The sequence below is a fragment of the Schistocerca gregaria genome, chromosome 2 (assembly GCF_023897955.1).
Source record: "Schistocerca gregaria isolate iqSchGreg1 chromosome 2, iqSchGreg1.2, whole genome shotgun sequence".
In the NCBI taxonomy this organism is placed as follows: domain Eukaryota; kingdom Metazoa; phylum Arthropoda; class Insecta; order Orthoptera; family Acrididae; genus Schistocerca; species Schistocerca gregaria.
In genome coordinates, this window is record NC_064921.1 from 641,579,691 (window position 1) to 641,600,833 (window position 21,143).

Below are 21,143 nucleotides of genomic sequence, written 5' to 3' on the forward strand. Positions count from 1 at the left end.
TGAGTTACAGTTATCACCATATAATGAAGATGATGACATCTTGAGCAACAGAGAGAGAGAGAAAGAGAGAGAGAGAGAGAGAGAGAGAGAGAGAGAGAGAGAGAGAGAGAGAGAGAGAGAGAGAGCGGGCACTAAGTTTTTGAACAAAGCCTTCTTCACAAAATAGAGGAAAACACACATACATTCACACAAGCACACACACTTCACGCACACATGCCTACTATCTCTAGCAACTTTAGCCTGACTGCAACTGTCGCATTTAATTAAAGCAGCAACTGGGAGTGAGGCAGGGAAAGGGGAAGGATAGCAGAGTATAGGTGGCAAGATGGAAGATTGCTGTCTGGCAGTATGTGCAAGGACTACTGTAGAAAGTGGCAGGACAAGGCTCAGGCAGCATTGGGAGGACAGGGGGCAGAGTGGGGGGCGATGAGAAAGAAGAGGAGGAGACAGGGAACAAGACTGGTGGGTATGCTGGCAGAGACCAAACATAATGAGGGTGAGAGGACATCAGTTGAGAGGTGGTTATAGGATAGAGGGGGAGAAAATTTTTGGTTAGAGGATGTGGGGTCAGTACGTTATTGTAGGGTGAGGCAAGGATAATTTTGGGAGTGGAGAATGAGTTGTAATGATAATTCCCACCATATCCCTGTCAAAGACCCAGGTGCGAAACCTGCCCAATCCATCCATCCAGAACTTCCTATTCAATTCATGCCCTACCCCATGACAGGCTAGGCCACTTGTATAATCTCTGCAGCAATTAGTTGAAGACATGAAGTCTGTAAATGAGTCCATTATCATATTGTGCTTCTTTATTTGTAAAGGTCTGTCTTGATCACACAAATTTTATAAATCACTATTACTGGTTTTTGCTACTGCCATCTTCAGATCCGTGGCACCATTGAGATTCCATTCCCGAGGTGTTATCAACTATTTAGTTCTTCATTAACAGTCACTGTTTTGTTAATTGCCTTACAATTATGATTATGATTGTGCTGGAAGGTTTTGATTTATAGATGTTATACTATTTTTAAATGTTTTATCCAGGCTTCTACACAACTGTTTATTATTTACTTTACCAGGGTAGGAGCTTCCCATTATTACACTTTATACCATTTACATGGATTTTAAGTCTGAATCTAATTCCAAATATTGCATGCCAGTTCATGTTTTATTGTCAGACACTCAGTTTGCCATGTAAAGTAATTTTAATTAATGATTATGCAAATTCCATTTCAAATATTATATTTATGATAGTTGTTGCTCATGTACCCTAGCTACAGTGCCTCTGCTGGTCTCAGTTATTTGTATAAATACCAGACACATCCAGGTCATCACCAGCATTTACTATGTATAAATACCAGACACATCCAGGTCATCACCAGCATTTACTATGTACCTACATATTTAGATTTTATGTTGATACCTATCTTCGAATATTTTATGGTATGTATGACTGGTATGCATGACTGTCAACCATACATATATTTATTTTTTTATTTTTTATTTTGTATGACCAGGTCTGTTATAGATCTTGCTTCAACTAACTGAATTTAGTTGGTTACATTACTGCTTTTTTTATTTGTAACAGATCTGAAGATGGTTGTAGCTGTAACTGGTAATAGTGAACCATAAAATTTGTGTGATCAAGGCAGACCTTTACAAATAATCTGCTGCAATCACTATGTAGGTTTTTATATTAGTATAACTACCAATCAGCTGCTTACCGGGATGAACAGTCACCACCAAACTGCAGCCAAAAACAAAGTGGACCACCCAGTTGTACAACATTTAGCTGAACATAACACGCCAGATTTTAATGGTTGCTTCACATCCCAGACCACCTGGATGCTCCCTCCCACCATTATCTTCTCTGAGCGGCGCAGATGTGGGTTACCCTTACCACAACTTCTCTGTCCCCAAAACTGTCAAAGCCTCAGCCTATGATAACCTACTGTCCCCACACACTCCACCCAATGGTTTCCAGTCCCTCTGTTCTGTAATCTCCCCCCCCCCCCCCCAATTCACATCCCTTCACCCTCACTGTGCTCACTCTCTGCCAGTGCACCTACCAGTATTTTATCCTTCCCCCTTTCCTGCCCCACTCCAAATTGCTGCTTTCATTCAATGCAAAAGTTTTAGTGTGGCTAAAGCAGCCAGAGATAGAGTTTGTGTGTGTATGAAGTTTGCCTGCTTGTGTGGAAGTGTGTGTGTTTTATAAAGAGGACACACGGTGAAAGCTTAGTGTGCAACACTCTTTTCATTATTCCTGTCTGCAGCTCAACATTTCATCCTAACAGTGAGTAGAAATCTATCCTTTTCATAACTGTCAACATTCCAACCTGGACCTTCCATTGTTTGAGCTACTGTTATGCTACATGCTCATGCCTGTAGCTAAATGTTTAGAGTTATTCTTTGAGATATGACACTACTGTCTCTTTATCTGGTTCAGTTAATATATAAATCTTTCTACTTTTTTAGTCATCCTTCATGCTTCCGTAATCATTGTTGCTTCAACTGTCTGATGGTTACTGATATGGTAATCATTGTTGCTACAACTGTCTCATGGTCACTGATATTATCCTCAAAGGGGTCAGGAGTATTCGCAGCCTTTACATCTGTTAAAAGTAGTGTCTACTGAAAGCATTTAGTTTTGTTTCGCAGGATGTCTTATCACATTCACCACTTAGAAAGCTGTAAATATCCCAGTCAGTTGTTGAATTGTTAATGCCTCCTACAATGATGAAGTATGACTGGAAAACAAATGTACTAGCAAGCTAAGGTTTTCTCAAAGGAGGTGAGTCTGATGGTCAGTAGGCAGATCCAGTTATACACTGAGGTACCAAAGCGACTGGTATAGGCATGCGTATTTAAGTACAGAGACATGTAAACAGACAGAATACAGAGTTGTGGTCAGCAATTCCTATATAAGACAAAAAGTGTCTGTTGCAGTTGTGATATTAGTTATTGCTGCTGCAACAGCATGTTGTCAAGATTTAAGTGAATTTGATAATGGTGTTATAGTCAGTGCATGAATGATGGGACACAGCATCTCCAAGGTAGAAATAAAATGGGGATTTTCCCATATGACCATTTCACAAATGTACTGTGAATATCAGGACTCTGATAAAACATCAAATCTCCAACATCGCTGCGGCCAGAAAAAGTTCCTGCAAGTACGGGACCAACAGTGTCTCAGGAGAATTGTTCAACATGACAAAAGTGCAACCCTTCTGCAAATTGCAGCAGATTTCATTGCTGGGTCATCAACAAGTGTCAGCGTGTGAACCATTCAATGAAACATTATCGATATAGGCTTTTGGGTCTGAAGTCCCACTCGTGTACCCTTGATGACTGCATTACACAAAGCTTTACACATTACCTGGGTCCATCAACACTGAGATTAGACTGTTGTCCAGTCAGATAAGTCTCTTTTCAAATTCTATTGAGCAAATAGATATGTATGGGTATGGAGACAACCTCATGAATCCATGGGCCCTGATGGCAGTAGCCATTCAAGCTGGTGGAGGCTTTGTAATGGTGTGGGCCATGTGCAGTTGGAGTGATATGGGACCCCTGATACATCTAGATATGACTCTGACATGTACGTAACCATCCTATCTGATCACCTGCATCCTTTCATGTCCATTGTGCATTCTGACAGACTTTGACAATTTCAGCAGGACAATGCAACAACCCACATGCCCAGAATTGCCACAGTGTGACTCCAGGAACATTCATCCAGGTTTAAACACTTCCTTTGGCCATCAAAATCCCCAGACATGAACATTATTGAGCATATCTGGGATGCCTTGCAACATGCTGTTCAGAAGAGATCTCCACCCCCTCATACTCTTAGGGATTTATGGACAGTCTTGCAGGGTTCATGGTGTCAGTTCCCTCCAGCGCTACTTCAGACATTAGTCGAGTCTGTGCTACATTGTGTTGCGGCACTTCTGCGTGCTCGCAGGGGCCATACATGATATTAGGCAGGTGTACCAGGTTTTTTTGGCTCTTCAGTGTAAGTTTATGTCTACCTTTGATACTGAGTCTTACTCAAACAATCTCACCTGCAGCTTCAAATTCCATCTTGATTTAACTGAGTTTCTTACCGATTGTGATGAATAAACCACTTCTGTTTCTCATAATACTATGCTTTTGGTATTTGGTTATATTTACTCCAAAAACCTAACTGCTGTCAATTTTGGGTTTTGACCAGATTTCTGCATCTAGAGTTAAAATATGCAGTCAAATGAAAATCAGACACATGAAAAAAGGAAGCAAACTATTTATTATCATAAAAGTAAGGGGCATAACTATTAATACATTTATCCCTCTATGAGACAACACAACACCATCATCGAAAATGTCTGCATTTGCTTACATAACCATGATTGTACCCAGGCATGCACTCCCAGTTTAGCTACAAAGCACCTGCACAGAATCCATACAGTCCACATCTCTTCCAACATGATTTCCACTTGTTCGCAGCCCTGAAGAAAGACATTCATGGCCATTGTTTGCTTCTGATGAAAAGGTGCATGCCTTGGTACAATCCTGATTCCATATACAACTGACAACATTTTTCCATGAAGGCATTGTCTTGTCTCACACTGGGATAAATTTATTAACAGTTATGGTGATTGCCTCTGAAATAATAAACAGTTTACTTATTTTTTTCTTTTGTCTCACTTTTATTTGAGTGCAGCTTGTAAGAGCTCCCCTACTTTTTTTATGTGCATCATACTCTGGGACTTTTAGTGGATACTTCAGCAGTTGATCACCATTATTTTAATAATTTATCTGCTTAACTTTTGTGCACCACACACAAACAATTAGCCTCTTTCCTCATAGCCTTTCATGCAAAGTGGACACCTGCCCAATTTAGGGAGCCCTACTGTTGTTCTTAAACCTATGTCACCAGTCTAGAAAGCATTTTCAGCTTCCTGTGAGCAAGGCTGGTCTTTTCAACTTCCACTGTCAGTCACTGGAATGATCCAAGTAAGACGTAAAAATCTATACAACAGGCAATGGCTGCCAGTACAGCATCTTTGACATGTCAAATGTGGCCCCAGTGTTACACACAGTGTGTGCAGGGTAATCAATCTTACCCCTTGCTACCATTTCCCTAAAGTGTACCATTATTCTTTGAGCATCTGAACTGCTGAATATTACTATATTTTACAGACTATAAAACACATTTTTATCTTCAAAAAATTGCCTCCGAAATTCAGGTGCATCTTATACTCAAAATTAATATAAAAATATCCAGCATTTGATTTAAAATTCCTGACAGTCTTAAAAGTGGCCATATATACAATGCTGCACGAGAGCCAACATTGGATTCAACTGGCAGCAGTACACACATGTGACATGCATGAATTGCGGGGATTTGCAAGTTTGCTAACACTGTCTCCCTCCTGCTCCACCATCACAAATACAGAATACTGTCTACCTATGATATGTCATTGCAGTCTGTGGTGCCAGTGAACTCGAACTGAAAGTGTTTTGTGTTATCAGTAACAGTACAATACATTAGTTAGTAGCTAATTTCATGATGGAAAAAAATAAAAAGTATTCATATGATGCAAGTTATAAATGGAAAGTAATAGCATATGCAGAACAACATGGAAACAGAACAACTGAGTGGCATTTTTGGGCCTCCAACTACAGAAAAAACCATTCATGATTGGCAGACTAGTAAAGAAGAATTGAAAAAATGAGGAAGACCAAATGTTCAAATAGGAAACTGATTGAAAATCGACCAAAACTAGAAGATGACATATTGAAATGCATTCAAGGACACCTCAAAATGATATGGATGAGACTCCTCTGACATATGATGTGCCGAGTAACAGAACTCTGACCATGAAAGATGCTAAAACTGTAACTATAAAAACAAGTGGACCTGAGAAAATTCACAACACTGTTGTCCGGTCATGTTGAACTGGCAGCACTAAATTTAATGCAATGGTCATTTTCAAGTGCAAAACAATGTCAAAACCTTCTGAAATACTGCTAGATGTTGTTCACATACATGACAAGGGTTGGATGGATGAGGCTGATATGAAATGGGTTAATAGAGTGTGGGAGAGAGTTCTTTTCTTGTGCTAGATTAGTTTAGCAGTCATTTTAAAAATTCTGTGAAAGAGAAATTGAGACAGGGAAGTACAGAGCTTGCTGTTATTCTGGGAGGACTTACTTCACAATTGCAGCCTCTTGATGTCTCGATAAATAAACCATTTAAAATGTATATGAGAGGGGACTGGTACAAATGGATGAAACCCAGCAACAATTCATGCCAAAAGGAGCTTCAAAATGACCAACAATCAAACAAGTTTGTCACTGTATGAAGCAGGCATGGTCTAGAGTGAGAGAAGACATTATTGTTAAATTTTTCAAGAAGTGTGGCATAAATAACACTTTTAATGGCACTGAAGAACAGATATATGAAAAGGACAATGATGATGAAGAGGAAGAAGAAGAAGAAAGTTCAGATAACAATTTTCAGGGATAAATAAAGGACAGTTCGGTTTTATAAACTGAAATTTTTTTTAGTCTGGCTTTGGAATCAAATAATAAAAATGTTATTTTAAAAAAACTGCTTAAAAATTAAGGTGGGTCCTACAGTCCACAGTGTCCTATGGTGAAATATGGTAACAAACCCCTAATCCTTTCCACATGTTCCCCCCTCACATGAGACACAGCAGGCTTCTGTGTAATCAAAATGTGTAATCCTGGATCAGTTTAGGTTACAAATAGCTCCTCAAACTTATTGTTAAAAAGGATGAATACAGTATCATGAGTATCCCGTACAGTAACCCTAGTGCACTAGCGAATCCCCTCTTGCAGTCTAGTTGCTGAAAATAGATAGCTCCCGCACTTCCTGGAGATGTGATAATACCCACAAGAGAAGACAGTACTTGAGATATCTTTGGTATCTCTGGCATGTCACTTTCAGTAGTATGACCAGTATGGCTATTCACTTGATAGCAGTCAGAGTGATTTACAGGTGAATATGAATAGTAATTAAATCATCCTGAACCTGTAAACAGCTTTGACAGTGTGGAAGAATTATAACTGGTGCAATGTATTTTTGAACTGCAGACAGCTGGAGACTTACTTGATTTTTTAATTTCAAAATCTGTAAAGCTATAAGGATTGCAAGTTCACTTTCAAGAATGACATGTACAGAAGTGATCCAAAAATTGAAATTTGAATGCACTGCAGTTTTGTTTGCAAAATGAAATTTGTTTCATAAAATTCCTGTTATTATTTTTAGAGATACTGACATATTCCCCGTATGTTGCCTGTCAAGTTCCACATATACTTTCATGCCAGTATAAGTTTCTACAAGTGTCTGAAAGAACAGGCACCACTTTGATCCAGCACCCATTATGAGTTAAGACACAAAGTAATGCCAGATTGAAATCAATGAGAGTGCCAGAGTGGGATTTGAACCCATGTCTCCTGCTTACTAGGCAGATGATCTGACTACTGAGCCATCCAGATACAGTGGTCATTGCAACAGCACAGCCTCCCATCAGATCCAAACTCTCATCTTATCCACAGGCTACTAATGTGGTGTCCCTTTCCCATTATCATTATTACTCACGGCATTTTGCTAATTCCTGTAAGAGTTCAAGGCTGGTGTGCATCTGCATTCAAGCAATCTTTGGCTGTCTCACCTTAATTACACTACTGGCCATTAAAATTGCTACCCCACAAAGATGATGTGCTACGAAATTTAACCAACAGGAAGAAGTTGCTGTGATATGCAAATGATTAGCTTTCCAGAGCATTCACACAAGGTTGGCGCTGGTGGCAACACCTACAATGCACTGACATGAGGAAAGTTGCCAACCGATTTCTCATACACAAACAGCAGTTGACCGGTGTTGCCTGGTGAAACATTGTTGTGATACCTCGTGTAAGGAGGAGAAATATGTATCATCACGTTTCCAACCTTGATAAAGGTCAGATTGAAGCCTACCACAATAGCAGTTTATCGTATAGCAACACTGCTGCTTGTGTTGGTCAGGATCCAATGTCTGTTAGCAGAATATGGAATCGGTGGGTTCAGGAGGGTAATACAGAACACCGTAGTGGATCCCAACAGTCTCGTATCACTAGCAGTCGAGATGACAGGCATCTTATCTGCATGGCTGTAACGGATCGTGCAGCCACATCTCGATCCCTGAGTCAACAGATGGGAATTTTTCCAAGACAATAACCATCTGCACGAACAGTTCGATGTTTGCAGTAGCATTGAATATCAGCTCGGAGACCATGGCTGCGGATACCCTTGACGCTGCATCACAGACAGGAGCACCTGCGATGGTGTACTCAATGACGAACCTGGGTGCACAAATGGAAAAACGTCATTTTTTCTGATGAATCCAGGTTCTGTTTACAGCATCATGATGGTCGCATCCGTCTTTGGTGACATTGCAGTGAATGCACATTCGAAGCGTGTATTCATCATCACCATACTGGCGTATCAACTGGCATGATGGTATGGCATGCCAGTGGTTACACATCTCAGTCACCTCTTGTTCGCATTGACGGCACTTTGAACAGTGGACGTTACATTTCAGATGTGTTACGACCTGTGGCTCTACCCTTCATTCGATCCCTGTGAAACCCTACATTTCAGGAGGATAATGCATGACTGCATGTTGCAAGTCCTGTACGGGCCTTTCTAGATACAGAAAATTTTTGACTGCTGCCCTGGCCAGCACATTGTCCAGATCTCTCACGAACTGAAAACGTCTGGTCAATGGTGGCCGAGCAACTGGCTCGTCACAATATGCCAGTCACTACTCTTGATGTATTGTGGTATCGTGTTGATGCTGCATGGGGAGGGAGATAAGGAAAAGAGATAAGGAAAGGACAGAACACACTTTATTGTCTATAATAAATCATACAGTCACCATTGATCTTTATTTTACAATTGCCATTGCCGACTTTCACCCATAAAAAGAGGTACTCATCAGCATTTAAATTATTCTTCCTTCTCGTAGTCGAAACAAATGGCATGCTTGGAACAAGAGTACCATAATGCTGTTTAGCCAACAGTCCTGTAGTCTCAGCAGTACTCCAATTCTTCCAAGCCAAAATGTTTGCATCTGGAAATTCTTCAAGGCCACCATAATCTGCTTGATTGCCCCATACAACAGCAAGTGTCAGCCAGGTACTACCTCCAAACACTGCTTATACATCACAGGTAAAGTTCAGATGGAGTCCACGAAAAACATTTGGGCCTCCAATCAATTGCTGTTTATTAAACTGCCCAGCCAAGTCAATATCAATCGCCTTCAAACTGTGATACATTGGTACACTGTGCCGCCAGCGACAACACCATCCAAGCTCTCAGCAGTATTATGGCCAGAGGTGGTTGTTCTGGGTACTGATTTCTCAAGATCTATGCACCCAAATTGCGTGAAAATGTAATCAGATGTCAGTTCTAATATAATATATTTGTCCAATGAATACCCGTTTATCATCTGCATTTCTTCTTGGTGTAGCAAGTTTAATGGCCAGTAGTGTACAATGGATGTATCTGAAATTAATTTAGAAAATTAGAGATCTGATAGAATGGATCATAACAAGCATATTCCACATAGCAACCCATATTCACATCCCTTAATGTGCAGTGCTAGGCATTGTTGAACAGCATCACACACTGCCAAGAGGGTAGGCAGACAACATGCATTCCAGGCCTTCATCGTAGCAGGTCTGCAGGGCAATGATTTCAATGTATTCATGGCATGAAGGTAAATGAGAAGTAGGGGTGAAATTTTATAAACCATATTTGAAAACAATAACAAAATGTGCTAGAAAATAATGCCCTCCTGCTTGAATGCACGCCATGCAACGACCATGGAGTGATTGTTGCACTCTTTCAAACATTTCTGGCAAAGTGGAAACTGCATCGGAGGGTGCCATGATGCATGCTATCAGATCTTCCTCAGTCTCAGTGGGTGTTTCATAGACAACAGATTTCAGGTGACCCCAGAAGAAAAAAATCTGTGGGCATCAAGTCAGGGGAATGTGCAGGAAATGACACCAGCCCACTGTGCACTATCCAGTTCTCACCAAAGGTTTCATCCAAATGCATTTGCATAGCATTTGCAAAGTGCACAGATGCACTGTCATGGTGGTACTACATTCGCCATCACATGTTGAGTGGAACATGATTCAACAACTCTGGCAGAGTTTCTCTTAAAAAAATTACGATCTGTTTGCATTCAGTCAATGGTTGGAACATGTATGGACTGAGCAGATTATGACTTACCAAGCCACCCTAAATGTTTACAGTAAAGTGATGTTGGTGACCATGAACAAAGGCAATGTGCAGATTCTCCCCTACTCACATGTGCTGATTGTGGCTGTTGTAAATAACCTGTTTTGTAAAGGATGTCTCCTCTATAAAAAGTGCATGGTTCAGAAAGGCCCACTGAATGGCCTACCTTTTCAAAAAACCTCTGAACAGAATTCAATTTGATGTATAAGGGCATCAACCTTCTGGAGGTGGAAGGGTGCAAATCATCTTCATGCCACAAAAGCCAAATTGGGGAAAGGCTTATGCCCATTTCCCATGCAACACACCATGAGCTTATTGAGGGTGTGCTTTTCCAGCAATGCTGATGTCTCCTACTCAAGCCCTGATGTACGTACTGTGCACTGATGGCCGCATTCATCAGGCCTTCTCACCCTTTACACAAAGTGAAAACATCAGTTTTCAAAGTGGATCTTAAATGAACAGAGCCATTATGAGAACATACCAGTGGAAATCATACCTCAAGTGAACCTGTCTCTTGTAGGGGCCACAGGATGAAGCTAAATGTGTGGATCTGGCACTCGATGATTCAGAAACTGCCAAATGTACAAATATTGGGGAGCATCAGCATTTCCATCTATTGCCCTATAAGCATGCCCAATAAGCATGTCTGCCCTTTCACTCTGGAATAGTGCTCCATTTCCTGTCTACTCAACACAGAGTGCGCAGTGTGCACAGGTGCTGCCTTCTACGCAACACCTATCAAACGGGCATTTGCATAGTCAAAAGAAATGCATTCACATCCCAGTAAGAGGCAGGAAACCTGTAGTGTTGGCCAGCCTGGAATATCTGCAAATATGTTGGGTACAGTGTTTGCAAATAAATGTAATAAAACTTCAACCCAATGTCTCTTTTACCTTGATGTCATAAAAACATTGAAATTGTTGCCCTGCAGGCCTGCTATCATGACGGCTAAGATAGCACATTGTGTGCCTACCCTTTTGGTGCCACACTATGCTGTTCAACAATGCCTAGCACTGTACACTAAGGGATGCGGACATGGGTAGCTGTGTGAAATATGCTTGTTATAACCCACTCTGCCAGCCCTTTGGTTTCCTGCAGTCATTTCAGGTATCCTCTTTATACCTACATGGTGTCTGTTCTTTTGGACATGCAACAGGGAAATCAATATAGCAGAACACGTTTTATGGAATTTACACTCCTTTTATCCTTTGGACATGAAACCTTTGGTTGCATGACAACTTTGGGGGCAGGGATGATCTCAGATTGTTAAGTGATTTTATTTTTTAGACCAGACTGAAACTATTTATGTACACAATAAAAGACTGTGTATTAAGCAACTGCTGTGTGGCTTCTCCTTTTTACAAAATAAATAGCAGAAACATTTAGTTGTTGACAGACACACAAAACAGAATGACTTTTTTTTTAATTTCTTGGGTATTAAGCCAAGTGCTGTCGTTCAACAGGCGTGATATTTCAGCAAGCTGACTTCTTGCCATCTTGTTGTAACCGGTCAGTCAAAACACGGCCTGTAAGTGCTGTAATTCAGCTGTTAGGCTGTCAGGGTCCAGATTTCATGTGGTCTGTGCACCAGTGTGCTCAGGACACCTTCTCACTGTGTCAGCTTGTGGTAGACACTGTGTTCTAGTATGCCATCTGGTCTTCGCTTGTTGAGAACATCTAGAAATGGAAGCTGGTTGTTTTCTTCTACCTCCATTGTGAACCTGACATTCTGGTGCAGTGAGTTGAGATACCGCAGAAAGTCTCGAGGGTGATGTCATCCATGCAACTACATAACAAATGTATTATCTATATATATAAAAAAAGTAAGAGGGCTTGTAGATTGTCAACTCGAGAGCTTCTTCTTCAAAAGTCTCCATAAACATGTTGACCACTACTGCTGATAGTTGACATAGCATGTCTGCTATTCAGTGAGTGATCTCTTTTATCTCTAAAGTATTTACATCCTGCCAGTAAGTATTTACTTGTTATATTTCTAACCATAATACTGTGTGTAGGCACTATGAGATTAAAGCATCTTTGATTGCTGTTTCTTTTGTTTCCCAACCTGTTCTCTAGCTGAAAGCTGAACTTTGCGTTTCTCATTTTGACATGCATGTATATAAAATTTATTTCTTTGTACATGTAAATTGTGGTAGCGGTTCATCGCATTTCTGTAAAAGAAAATAGCAAGAGTGGAGAAGTTTCCTCTTAAGGCAATATTGAGAAGAAATCAACACATGTTCATTAACAAAAGACACAGAAAAGATGTCTACATGAGTGTCTAATGATAAAAACAAGTAACAAACAACACATCCTTCACTCCAGTGGCCCTGAAACCTGATGCAAATATAAAAGGACATTATGTACTGAATACATTTGTGAGAATAAAGACTCTGACAGTGGAAAATAGCACTTGTGAGCACAATGAAACCTATGTTGAGGGAACTTTCTAATAATTGCCTTCTAAAGCAGAGCTCACATGGTAAAATGCAGAATCAAAATGAAGGTTGAACTCTGGACCACTCACTCTGTGTAGTTTCCACATGCAAAAGGACATTTAGGGGTATACGGGAAACAGAATGCATTAGCAGCGAGTATTAATGAGAATATGTTAATCAAACCAATTGATTTTACTGTACACTTACATACTAACAAAGACCCCCTTGAGTGTGAACTCATAAGTTCAATCTTTTGTCATTTGAAAGTGTTGTGTAACAACAGGAAAAATATTAACTACTAATGACTCACCATGTGCATCAGGAAGGCAAACGAATATGAATATCCAGGAGGTGCAGAGATCAAGCTTTTATTGTATGTATGTATTACACTTCACAAAACGGACATCATCGACATTCAAGAAATGTTCAAAGCAAACCATTAACTTGCACTATGAACACTGAATGAAAAGTGGCATGCCACAGTGATCACAGAGGTTCAGACCATCAAGATCGAAGGTGAACTTCTTGGGAGCTACAAACAATGAGCATGTTCAGATAGGTACCCATTCTTACAGAATGCATACAGAATCATATTCGTGTAACAGGATGATGGGAACTGATGAAATGTGATGGCATGCAACCAAATGCAAAAGTCTGTCATGTAGCTTATCGTGCAACTGGATATCCTCTAAGGTGTAGTTGCAGATAATGTATAATTTGTTTAACAGAAAAAAAAGAAAAAAAAACACTTGAGACTGAATTTCTCCGGTAGTTTCAAATGGTATGAATCAAAATGTTATGCATTTTTCAGGAAGGATCGTTTGCTCTAAAGGAGTATGGTTTTTATATGCAGACCAGGAATCAAGCAAAGGTAAATTATCTGGACCAGCTACTGGCCAAAAGCAGGGCTCATACCATAGTTGTAGTTCTGTTACACCCTTTTCCCACTCTTGCTTGCTGTGATGTAAATATTCTCTATTTCCCTTGCAAGATTATGTACATGTGAAAGAATTGCAGGGTACAAAGCACCTCCAACATCTTGCAGCACAATAAATAACTTTCCGGTTAATTTACCATCCAGATTAACAGTCAGCATAATTGTATGTGAGTACCTTAAGGCATTGATGTTAATTGCTTTTGAGAAAACTTCCTTGGTACCTCTAATTTCCAGGTTTCCTTTCATATGTGTTTCCTCTTTGAATTCCAGTTGGTCAGAGCTTAAATCAATTGATTCGTTAGTTGATTTGGGGGAGGGACCAAACAGAGAAGTCATCCGTCCCATCGCATTAGGGAAGTTGGCCATGCTCTTTTAAAGGAACCATCCTGGCATTTGCCAGAAGCGATTTAGGGAAATCATAGAAAACCTAAATCAGGATAGCTGGATGTGGGTTTGAACTGTCAGCCTCTTGAATGCGAGTCCAGTGTGCTAACCACTGTGCCACCTCACTCAGTAAAATAACTGAAATCATTGCTGAATAATGGGTAAGTTTGTTTATTTCATCAATAAATTCTTGAGCTGAATCTGCAGTTTGCTGTGCATCATCAAGCTGATTTTTTTAAATTTCATTATCTTACGTCTTTCAGTTCTGAAGCACTATCTGAAGTTATGCAACCATCCACTGCTTCCCTTGTAATCATTGTTATCTACGTATGTGCAGTCTGATGTGCGTAACATAGTAGGTCACTATCATGCACATCCTGTAAATTGTATCGAGCGTCCTTGAAATGCGCAAACACCAGTTTGTTTTTGCAACAAGCGTGCCATGTCCTCTCATGAATATCCATAGTTTTCCACATGCACTACATGGTCAGGTTGCTGCAGACTTATTCAAAATCTGTTCATAACTGATTTTTTACTATACTGTGAATGATCTTCCATGAAGTAATTATGTTTAGTACAGTGACTGTCCTTTACTACATTTCACTGGAGATGGGATTTGTGGCTCCGTTCCCAAAAAGGATGACGAATTACATGGCTTGCCACTTGCTTCAATGTCACTTTCTTTCTGATGTACGTTGTCCGCACAGTTGTGCATATACAACACAACACATGCCACTGACTCATCTTGCAAAAACACTAATATTTCACCTGTTATCTCTTTCTCACTTTGCAAAATTCCTTGGTCCAGCTTTCTGGTGAAATGTTAAATTTTGAAACTGTTGTTGTAGATATAATACAATGTTTACTTTGTTTATCATTGCCATTGCTCTGCTTTGTGTCAACATCACTAGTACTGCAGCACTCCAGTTAGTTACTTGGAGACTAAGCAGCTCAACTATGCTCTGTAGCCACATGCTGTGCTTAATATTGATACTCCAGTCACACCCCTTGTTGCCATTAGCAACCAAAATTGTGCTGGTGAGGTAGGCAATGTGTATATCATCAAATGCTGTACAAATCACTGGTCTTCTGTGACCTTGCACTCAAGGGGTTCCCTTTAAGTGTGACTGTTCAGTAATCTGACTGGTGTAAGAAATGTGACTTGCTGCAATTGAGTTACAACAAACTTTTACCTCATTCAACATATTCTCCTGCCTTATGTATCTGAGTTGCATACATGCCTTCTTTTGCTGAAAACAGTGTTATGGCTCATCAGTCCAACAACTCTATCATTTTTGCTTTTACCATTTTACAGACTGAATTTATGATACATTCCTTTCAGAGCATTTTCACTTCTGTGAACAGACAGACATAAGATGGAGCAATAACTGGTGAATGGGGAGAATGCTGGAGCATTGGAATGCTTATGATAATTAAAAACAGCTCGACAGATAGGGACCTGTAAGATGACATGTTACCCTGGTGCAAAACCCATGAGTTTTTTTCTATAATAAATCTAATCTACTGTTCCTCAGTATTGAGTGAGGTGGTGCAGTGATTACCACCTGAGCTCACATTTTGGAGGATGACAGTTCAACCCACCATCTGGCCATCTTTGTTTAGGTTTTCAGTTATTTCCCTAAATCACTTAAGGCAAATGGCAGGCTGATTTCTTTGAAAGGACATGGACTTTTCTTCCTCATCATTCCTTAATCTTTTGGGGATCGACGACCTCCCTGTTTGGTCCCCTTCCCCAAATCAACCAACCAAGCAACTGTATTCTCCTTACTCTTTCCCACTGCTTGATTAGCACTTATTTGTAGTGTATCTGGGTAATAGTTTGACCTACATACACTCACTTAATCATAGTGACACTCTCAATATCAAGAGAAAAAACTATCATTAACTTCAGTTTCGATTTAAACATTTATTTTTCTTCCATTTGGCAAGCTGGAGATCTTTCTAGAGCACTGATTGATCATTTGCTCTCAGTTCACACCGGAAAAATCATCTTTCATCACCAGTGATGTCTTAATTATTTTCATATTCCAAGTACCGAAGTTATGACCCCCTGCTATCATGTGTAAAGAGTCAGTTTTAGAAATATAGCCCATGTTCTTAATGAAAAATATAGTAACATGCTGGCAATTCAGATTATTACACACACACACACACACACACACACACACACAGACACACACACACACACACACACACACACACACACACACACACACACACAACACACTGAATACTTTACTCCTTTCTATGCCATACTAATGTTGAGCTGTTGATGGTATACATCATTAGTCCTTCCAGTATTATATTCATGAATTTTACTATCGTTTTCAAACTGTGATTGGCTGTTAACACTAGACTTCATAAGGGAGTAAATTACTGTATTAACAGTACGCACAATGGTGCACAGAGCTATCGACAAGAGGTTATGGAGTGGACACCACTTATTATCCTTATGGTGCAATCTTGTGTAACAGACATTTTTTCTTCAATGACAAGTTACCACAGAATATAATGCCATAAGACATTATTGGATAAAAATAAGAAACTAAGTCATCTTTTTGACATTTCCATCTCAAAAATCTGATATCATCTGCAACACAAAAGTTGCAGAGGGCTGGAATGACATCTAGTAGCTCCAGAAGTACTAAGGTCAATTACATATCAATACCAACCTCATCTAATATGGCTGCACAGTGTCATTATTTACTTCCAGCATCTCACAGGTTCCAGGTGAACGTATGTCTTAGTATATAGTGATGCATCTTCCTTTCTTTAAAAAAAAAAGAACCACTTATGATGCTGATCTTCATTCATACTCCACTGTGCCCCTCATATTTCTGTAAATGTGCAAATACCTAACAACAGACTAATTGTATAAATATTATCGCTTATGAGTCTGCGAAAAACATACAATCAAACAATCCATAGATTTAGGTAATTTACACCTATGAGTAATCAAATTAGAACTGTCTGCTGTGATCTGTCAAAAGTATTTGATCATGCAATTCGCAGTATTCTAGAGAAATTAAAATATTATGGCATCACTGATTTTTTGGTAACTGGTTTCCATTCTGTCTACCTAACACAAATTTAGATACAATATTTGAAAAGAATCAGGGTGTGTACACAACAAAACAGCATCTTCTGAATGGTGTACAGTCACAATCGAGTTAAACATGGGATTAATATAAAAGATTATCATGTAGAAGGTCAGTTGCCATTTTTATTACTGAGAAAGTATGTAGCATTTGTTCCCCATCATAATTAAAGGTCTCAATTAAAATCAACTGAACATCTAACTAAGAAGTTGGCTAACTACTGGACAACACTGACAAGTGAGCTGGCACACTATCCAGAGCCATTCCCTTGCTTTGAGGAATAGAAACCAGATACTTACACGTTTAAACCTGCTTTCTGCTCCTCACAGAGCACAGAGATTACAGTGGGCACAGAAACAAAGGGACACATTTGCAGGGGCAAGTAGAGTGGGGGGGGGGGGGGGGGGGTTGCAATCTGTTCCACTCCCTAAACTCTCAGGGGATAAGAGAGATACATTGTAGTCAGGTGTTTAGGTGTTTATCTTTCAAGAAAATGGTTTAAAAACTGGTATTAGGCAGGTGTTAACAGGGTCAAAACTGGACCTTTTTTTATGGCTACTTGCAGGTTGCCATTCATCTTTCAAAATGTTAAAAAACACTCTATACCTCCAGGTCCATCCTCCTCTCCCCTCCCCCCCCCCCCCTTTACAAACTATCATATGGGCATATTTGTGGAGAAACACTGCCTTCAGAAACCAAATGTGCAGACCCTACAAGAACCATTAAATAATTTTTATGTTAAAATAATGGTAACCGCTGTAAGTTTCACTGTTGTATGCCTGTTAGTTATTGTCCAATGCTGTATTGAGCAGAATGTTGTGTGGCACAGTTTGCAAATTCTGCAATGGCAGAAAGAGGAGGAATGCTTCTGTGTTAAATTTTGCGTGAAACTCAGGAAAACCTTTACATAGACACACCAAATGATGCAGGAAGCACACAGTGATGAGTGCTTTAGCCATACTTGATGTTATGCTCGGTTGATACAGTTTAAAAATGGCTAGATGGAAGTTAAAAATGACCCTTGTTCAGGATTACCTCAGACGTCGACTGATGCCACTCATATCAGGAATGTTGACGAAATTGTGTGTGCCAGTCAAAGACTGACTGTCCGAGACACTCCGAAGAATGTAACATTTCAGTTGGACGATATCATGAAATCCTGACACAGCATCTTGGAATGCATAATGTTGCCACCAAGTTCATCCCACGGCTCATGAGTCAGGACCAAAAAGACCTTAGCCTCACAATTTGTGAAGAGCTTTTTGAAAATATTGTTTGAACTGATCAGCTGTGAGGCACATTTATGTGAGCTGACAGCAGTGTATGAGTACAATGAAAACCAATGAAGGCAATGCTTCTCACTTACCAACAGGAGGTCATTCAGACAGGTGACAAATATATCAATGTGTAGGAGATGTTTACGTAGGATAGAAGGATGACACTGATACATCTGGTATCATCCATGCCTGTGAACATACAGAAATGTCTGCTCTATTCTACTGAAGATTATTTTCACAGTTAGTCTTGAAAAACTAGTCTTGAACTGTGTTATAACCAATATTGGGGCTGTAATACAACAACATTTAACAATGTTCAGCAATTTCATTGTATACGGACATTTCACAGGGATGAAGTGGTTTGCATGACTCACCAATGCTAATCTGGATTTATGTGTATTTAACATTTCTGGAATGATATTTAGTGAGATGTGTATGCTTTACCCTTAGCTCTGATCAACCAGTGGGTGATAGTTGAGTAGCCATAGATCAGGACAGTTTCCCATTGCTTTTATGTCTTGTGATATGCATATCACAACATCCTGCAGATTTGTTAGAGCAAAAAAAGACTTTGCACACTGCTAGGTATGAATTTCTTATTTAATTATTAATGAGTGCAGAGAGGGATTAAATAAGATAATATTTCCAGTTCCGTGCTTTATTTTTCATTTTATATCACTGATAGAAAACATGCAAGAGTTATTTATCCAAAATTTTGATACCTATAAAGTATGCTTTGCAATGTGAACAAAATATAATACACACAATGATAAATACTGCTTTTTATGTCATGAGGTTAAATTCATAAATTTATCACTGTTTTTATGTGTTATAACAAGTACAATTTTATATACAGTGTGACTATTACTTCCATCATTACATAAAACAGATATCCTGAGAATTTTAAATTAAAAAAAAACATGTTTACTGGTTTTTAGGTTCCTGGCAAGGAAGTAGCCATAATATGGTAGTAGATGGCAGTCAGACAAGTGCTATAGTCACAGAATTGCAGCCAGCTCATAGCTATGAGATACGTGTACTTGCAGAAAATTCTGTTGGTGTCTCCAATGCAAGTGAATCAATTTCTGTAACTACATCTGAAGAAGCTCCCAGTGGACCACCAAGAGATGTTAAAGTTAGAGCCATTAACTCTGAAATATTGTATGTCAGTTGGAAGGTAGTATACCATCTATAGTTATCTATTGTAACGTACTTCTGATATGTCTGTAAAACCTAAGTCAGAGATAAAAACTAAAATTTTCAAATGGTTGATATACATTATAATTTATAATAATATTTAACAATCTGTTTCAAAGAAACATAAATGGAAATTTTGTAGGAAAGAAAATTTTTGCAGACTCAGTCAGCTGACTTACTTCTTAACATTGATTTTCATATTCCTCAAGTACTTTCCAGTTTTCTGATGCATTTATGATTGATCTACTCACAATTCATTTTGTTTCTATACTTATCTATTTGTTTAGAAGGCTAGTTTCATTACGTATCTCGTAATCCACATATTAAGTTTGCACACACACACACACACACACACATACACACACACACACACACACACACACACACACACACACACACACACACACACCTCTTGATATTAGTATGAGAGTGAATATTTCAGCATTTTACGTAGCTGTTTCACACTGGGCAGAGCAACTAACACTGGATTTGAGAGTAGTGTATTTTATTTCTTCATCACAGAAAATCACTGTAGTTGCCTGAACTTTATGTCAAATTGTGAAATGCCTTAATATTTTGACACTTGAAATACGTCCTGGGATTCTGACTGTATGGTTGTAACTTCACCCCATTAATAAAGATTTAATATAATCAGGAAAATATGGAAACTTTAATGTCAGAGTAAATGCTTATGGTAAGAAGACCACTTACTGAATAGATGAAGTGTTGAGTCATCAACGGGCAGACAAAAAAGAATGAAAACTTTGCTAGTTTTTGGATGAATCATTTAATGAGCTAGAGGACCCCCGCCCCCCCCCCCCCCCCCACACACACACACACCTGTGCAGCTACATTGTGCTGTCTGAACACACAGTGCCAGGACAGCGGTTCAGCTGGTGGACTGGGCTGAGGGCCTCTACATACTCCTTCCACCCTTCTGCTTTACCTGCTGGTTTTCCATCTGAGCTCTTGGTGCTCATAATGGTGATTTACTTTTCTCCAAAGGTGTCTTTAATTTTCCTGTAGGTAACATCTGCACTATGTGATCAAAAGTATCCAGACACCTCCAAAAATATATGCTTATCATTTTAGGTGCAATTTCCTGCCACCTACTGCCAGGTACTCCATATCAGCGACCTCATTAGTCATTAGACATCATGAGAGAGCAGAATGGTGTACTCCGTAGAACTCATGGACTTCGAACCTGGGAACCTGGTCAAGTGATTGGGTGTCACTTGTGTCATATGTCTGTACTCGAGATTTCCAGACTCCTAAGCATACCTAGGTCCATTGTGTCTGATGTGATAGTGAAGTGTAAACGTGAAGGGATATGTACGGCACAAAAGCGTACAGGCCGACCTCATCTGCTGACTGACTGAGACCACTGACAGTTGAAGAGGGTGTAATAGGCAGACATCTATCCAGACCATCACACAGGAATCCCAAACTGCAACAGGATCCACTGCAAGTACTATGACAGTTAGGCGG

The 21,143-nt window shown here is 39.6% G+C and overlaps 1 protein-coding gene across 1 annotated transcript in view; it reads left to right on the forward strand.

Moving 5' to 3' along the window:
• Positions 1-21,143, forward strand: part of LOC126335913 (Down syndrome cell adhesion molecule-like protein Dscam2) — a 217,596-nt gene that overhangs the window by 65,438 nt on the left and 131,015 nt on the right. The window contains exon 9 of the mRNA XM_049999387.1: positions 19,397-19,635. Within this exon, the coding sequence (XP_049855344.1) occupies positions 19,397-19,635 (239 nt within the window). The remainder of the gene's footprint in view (positions 1-19,396; positions 19,636-21,143) is intronic.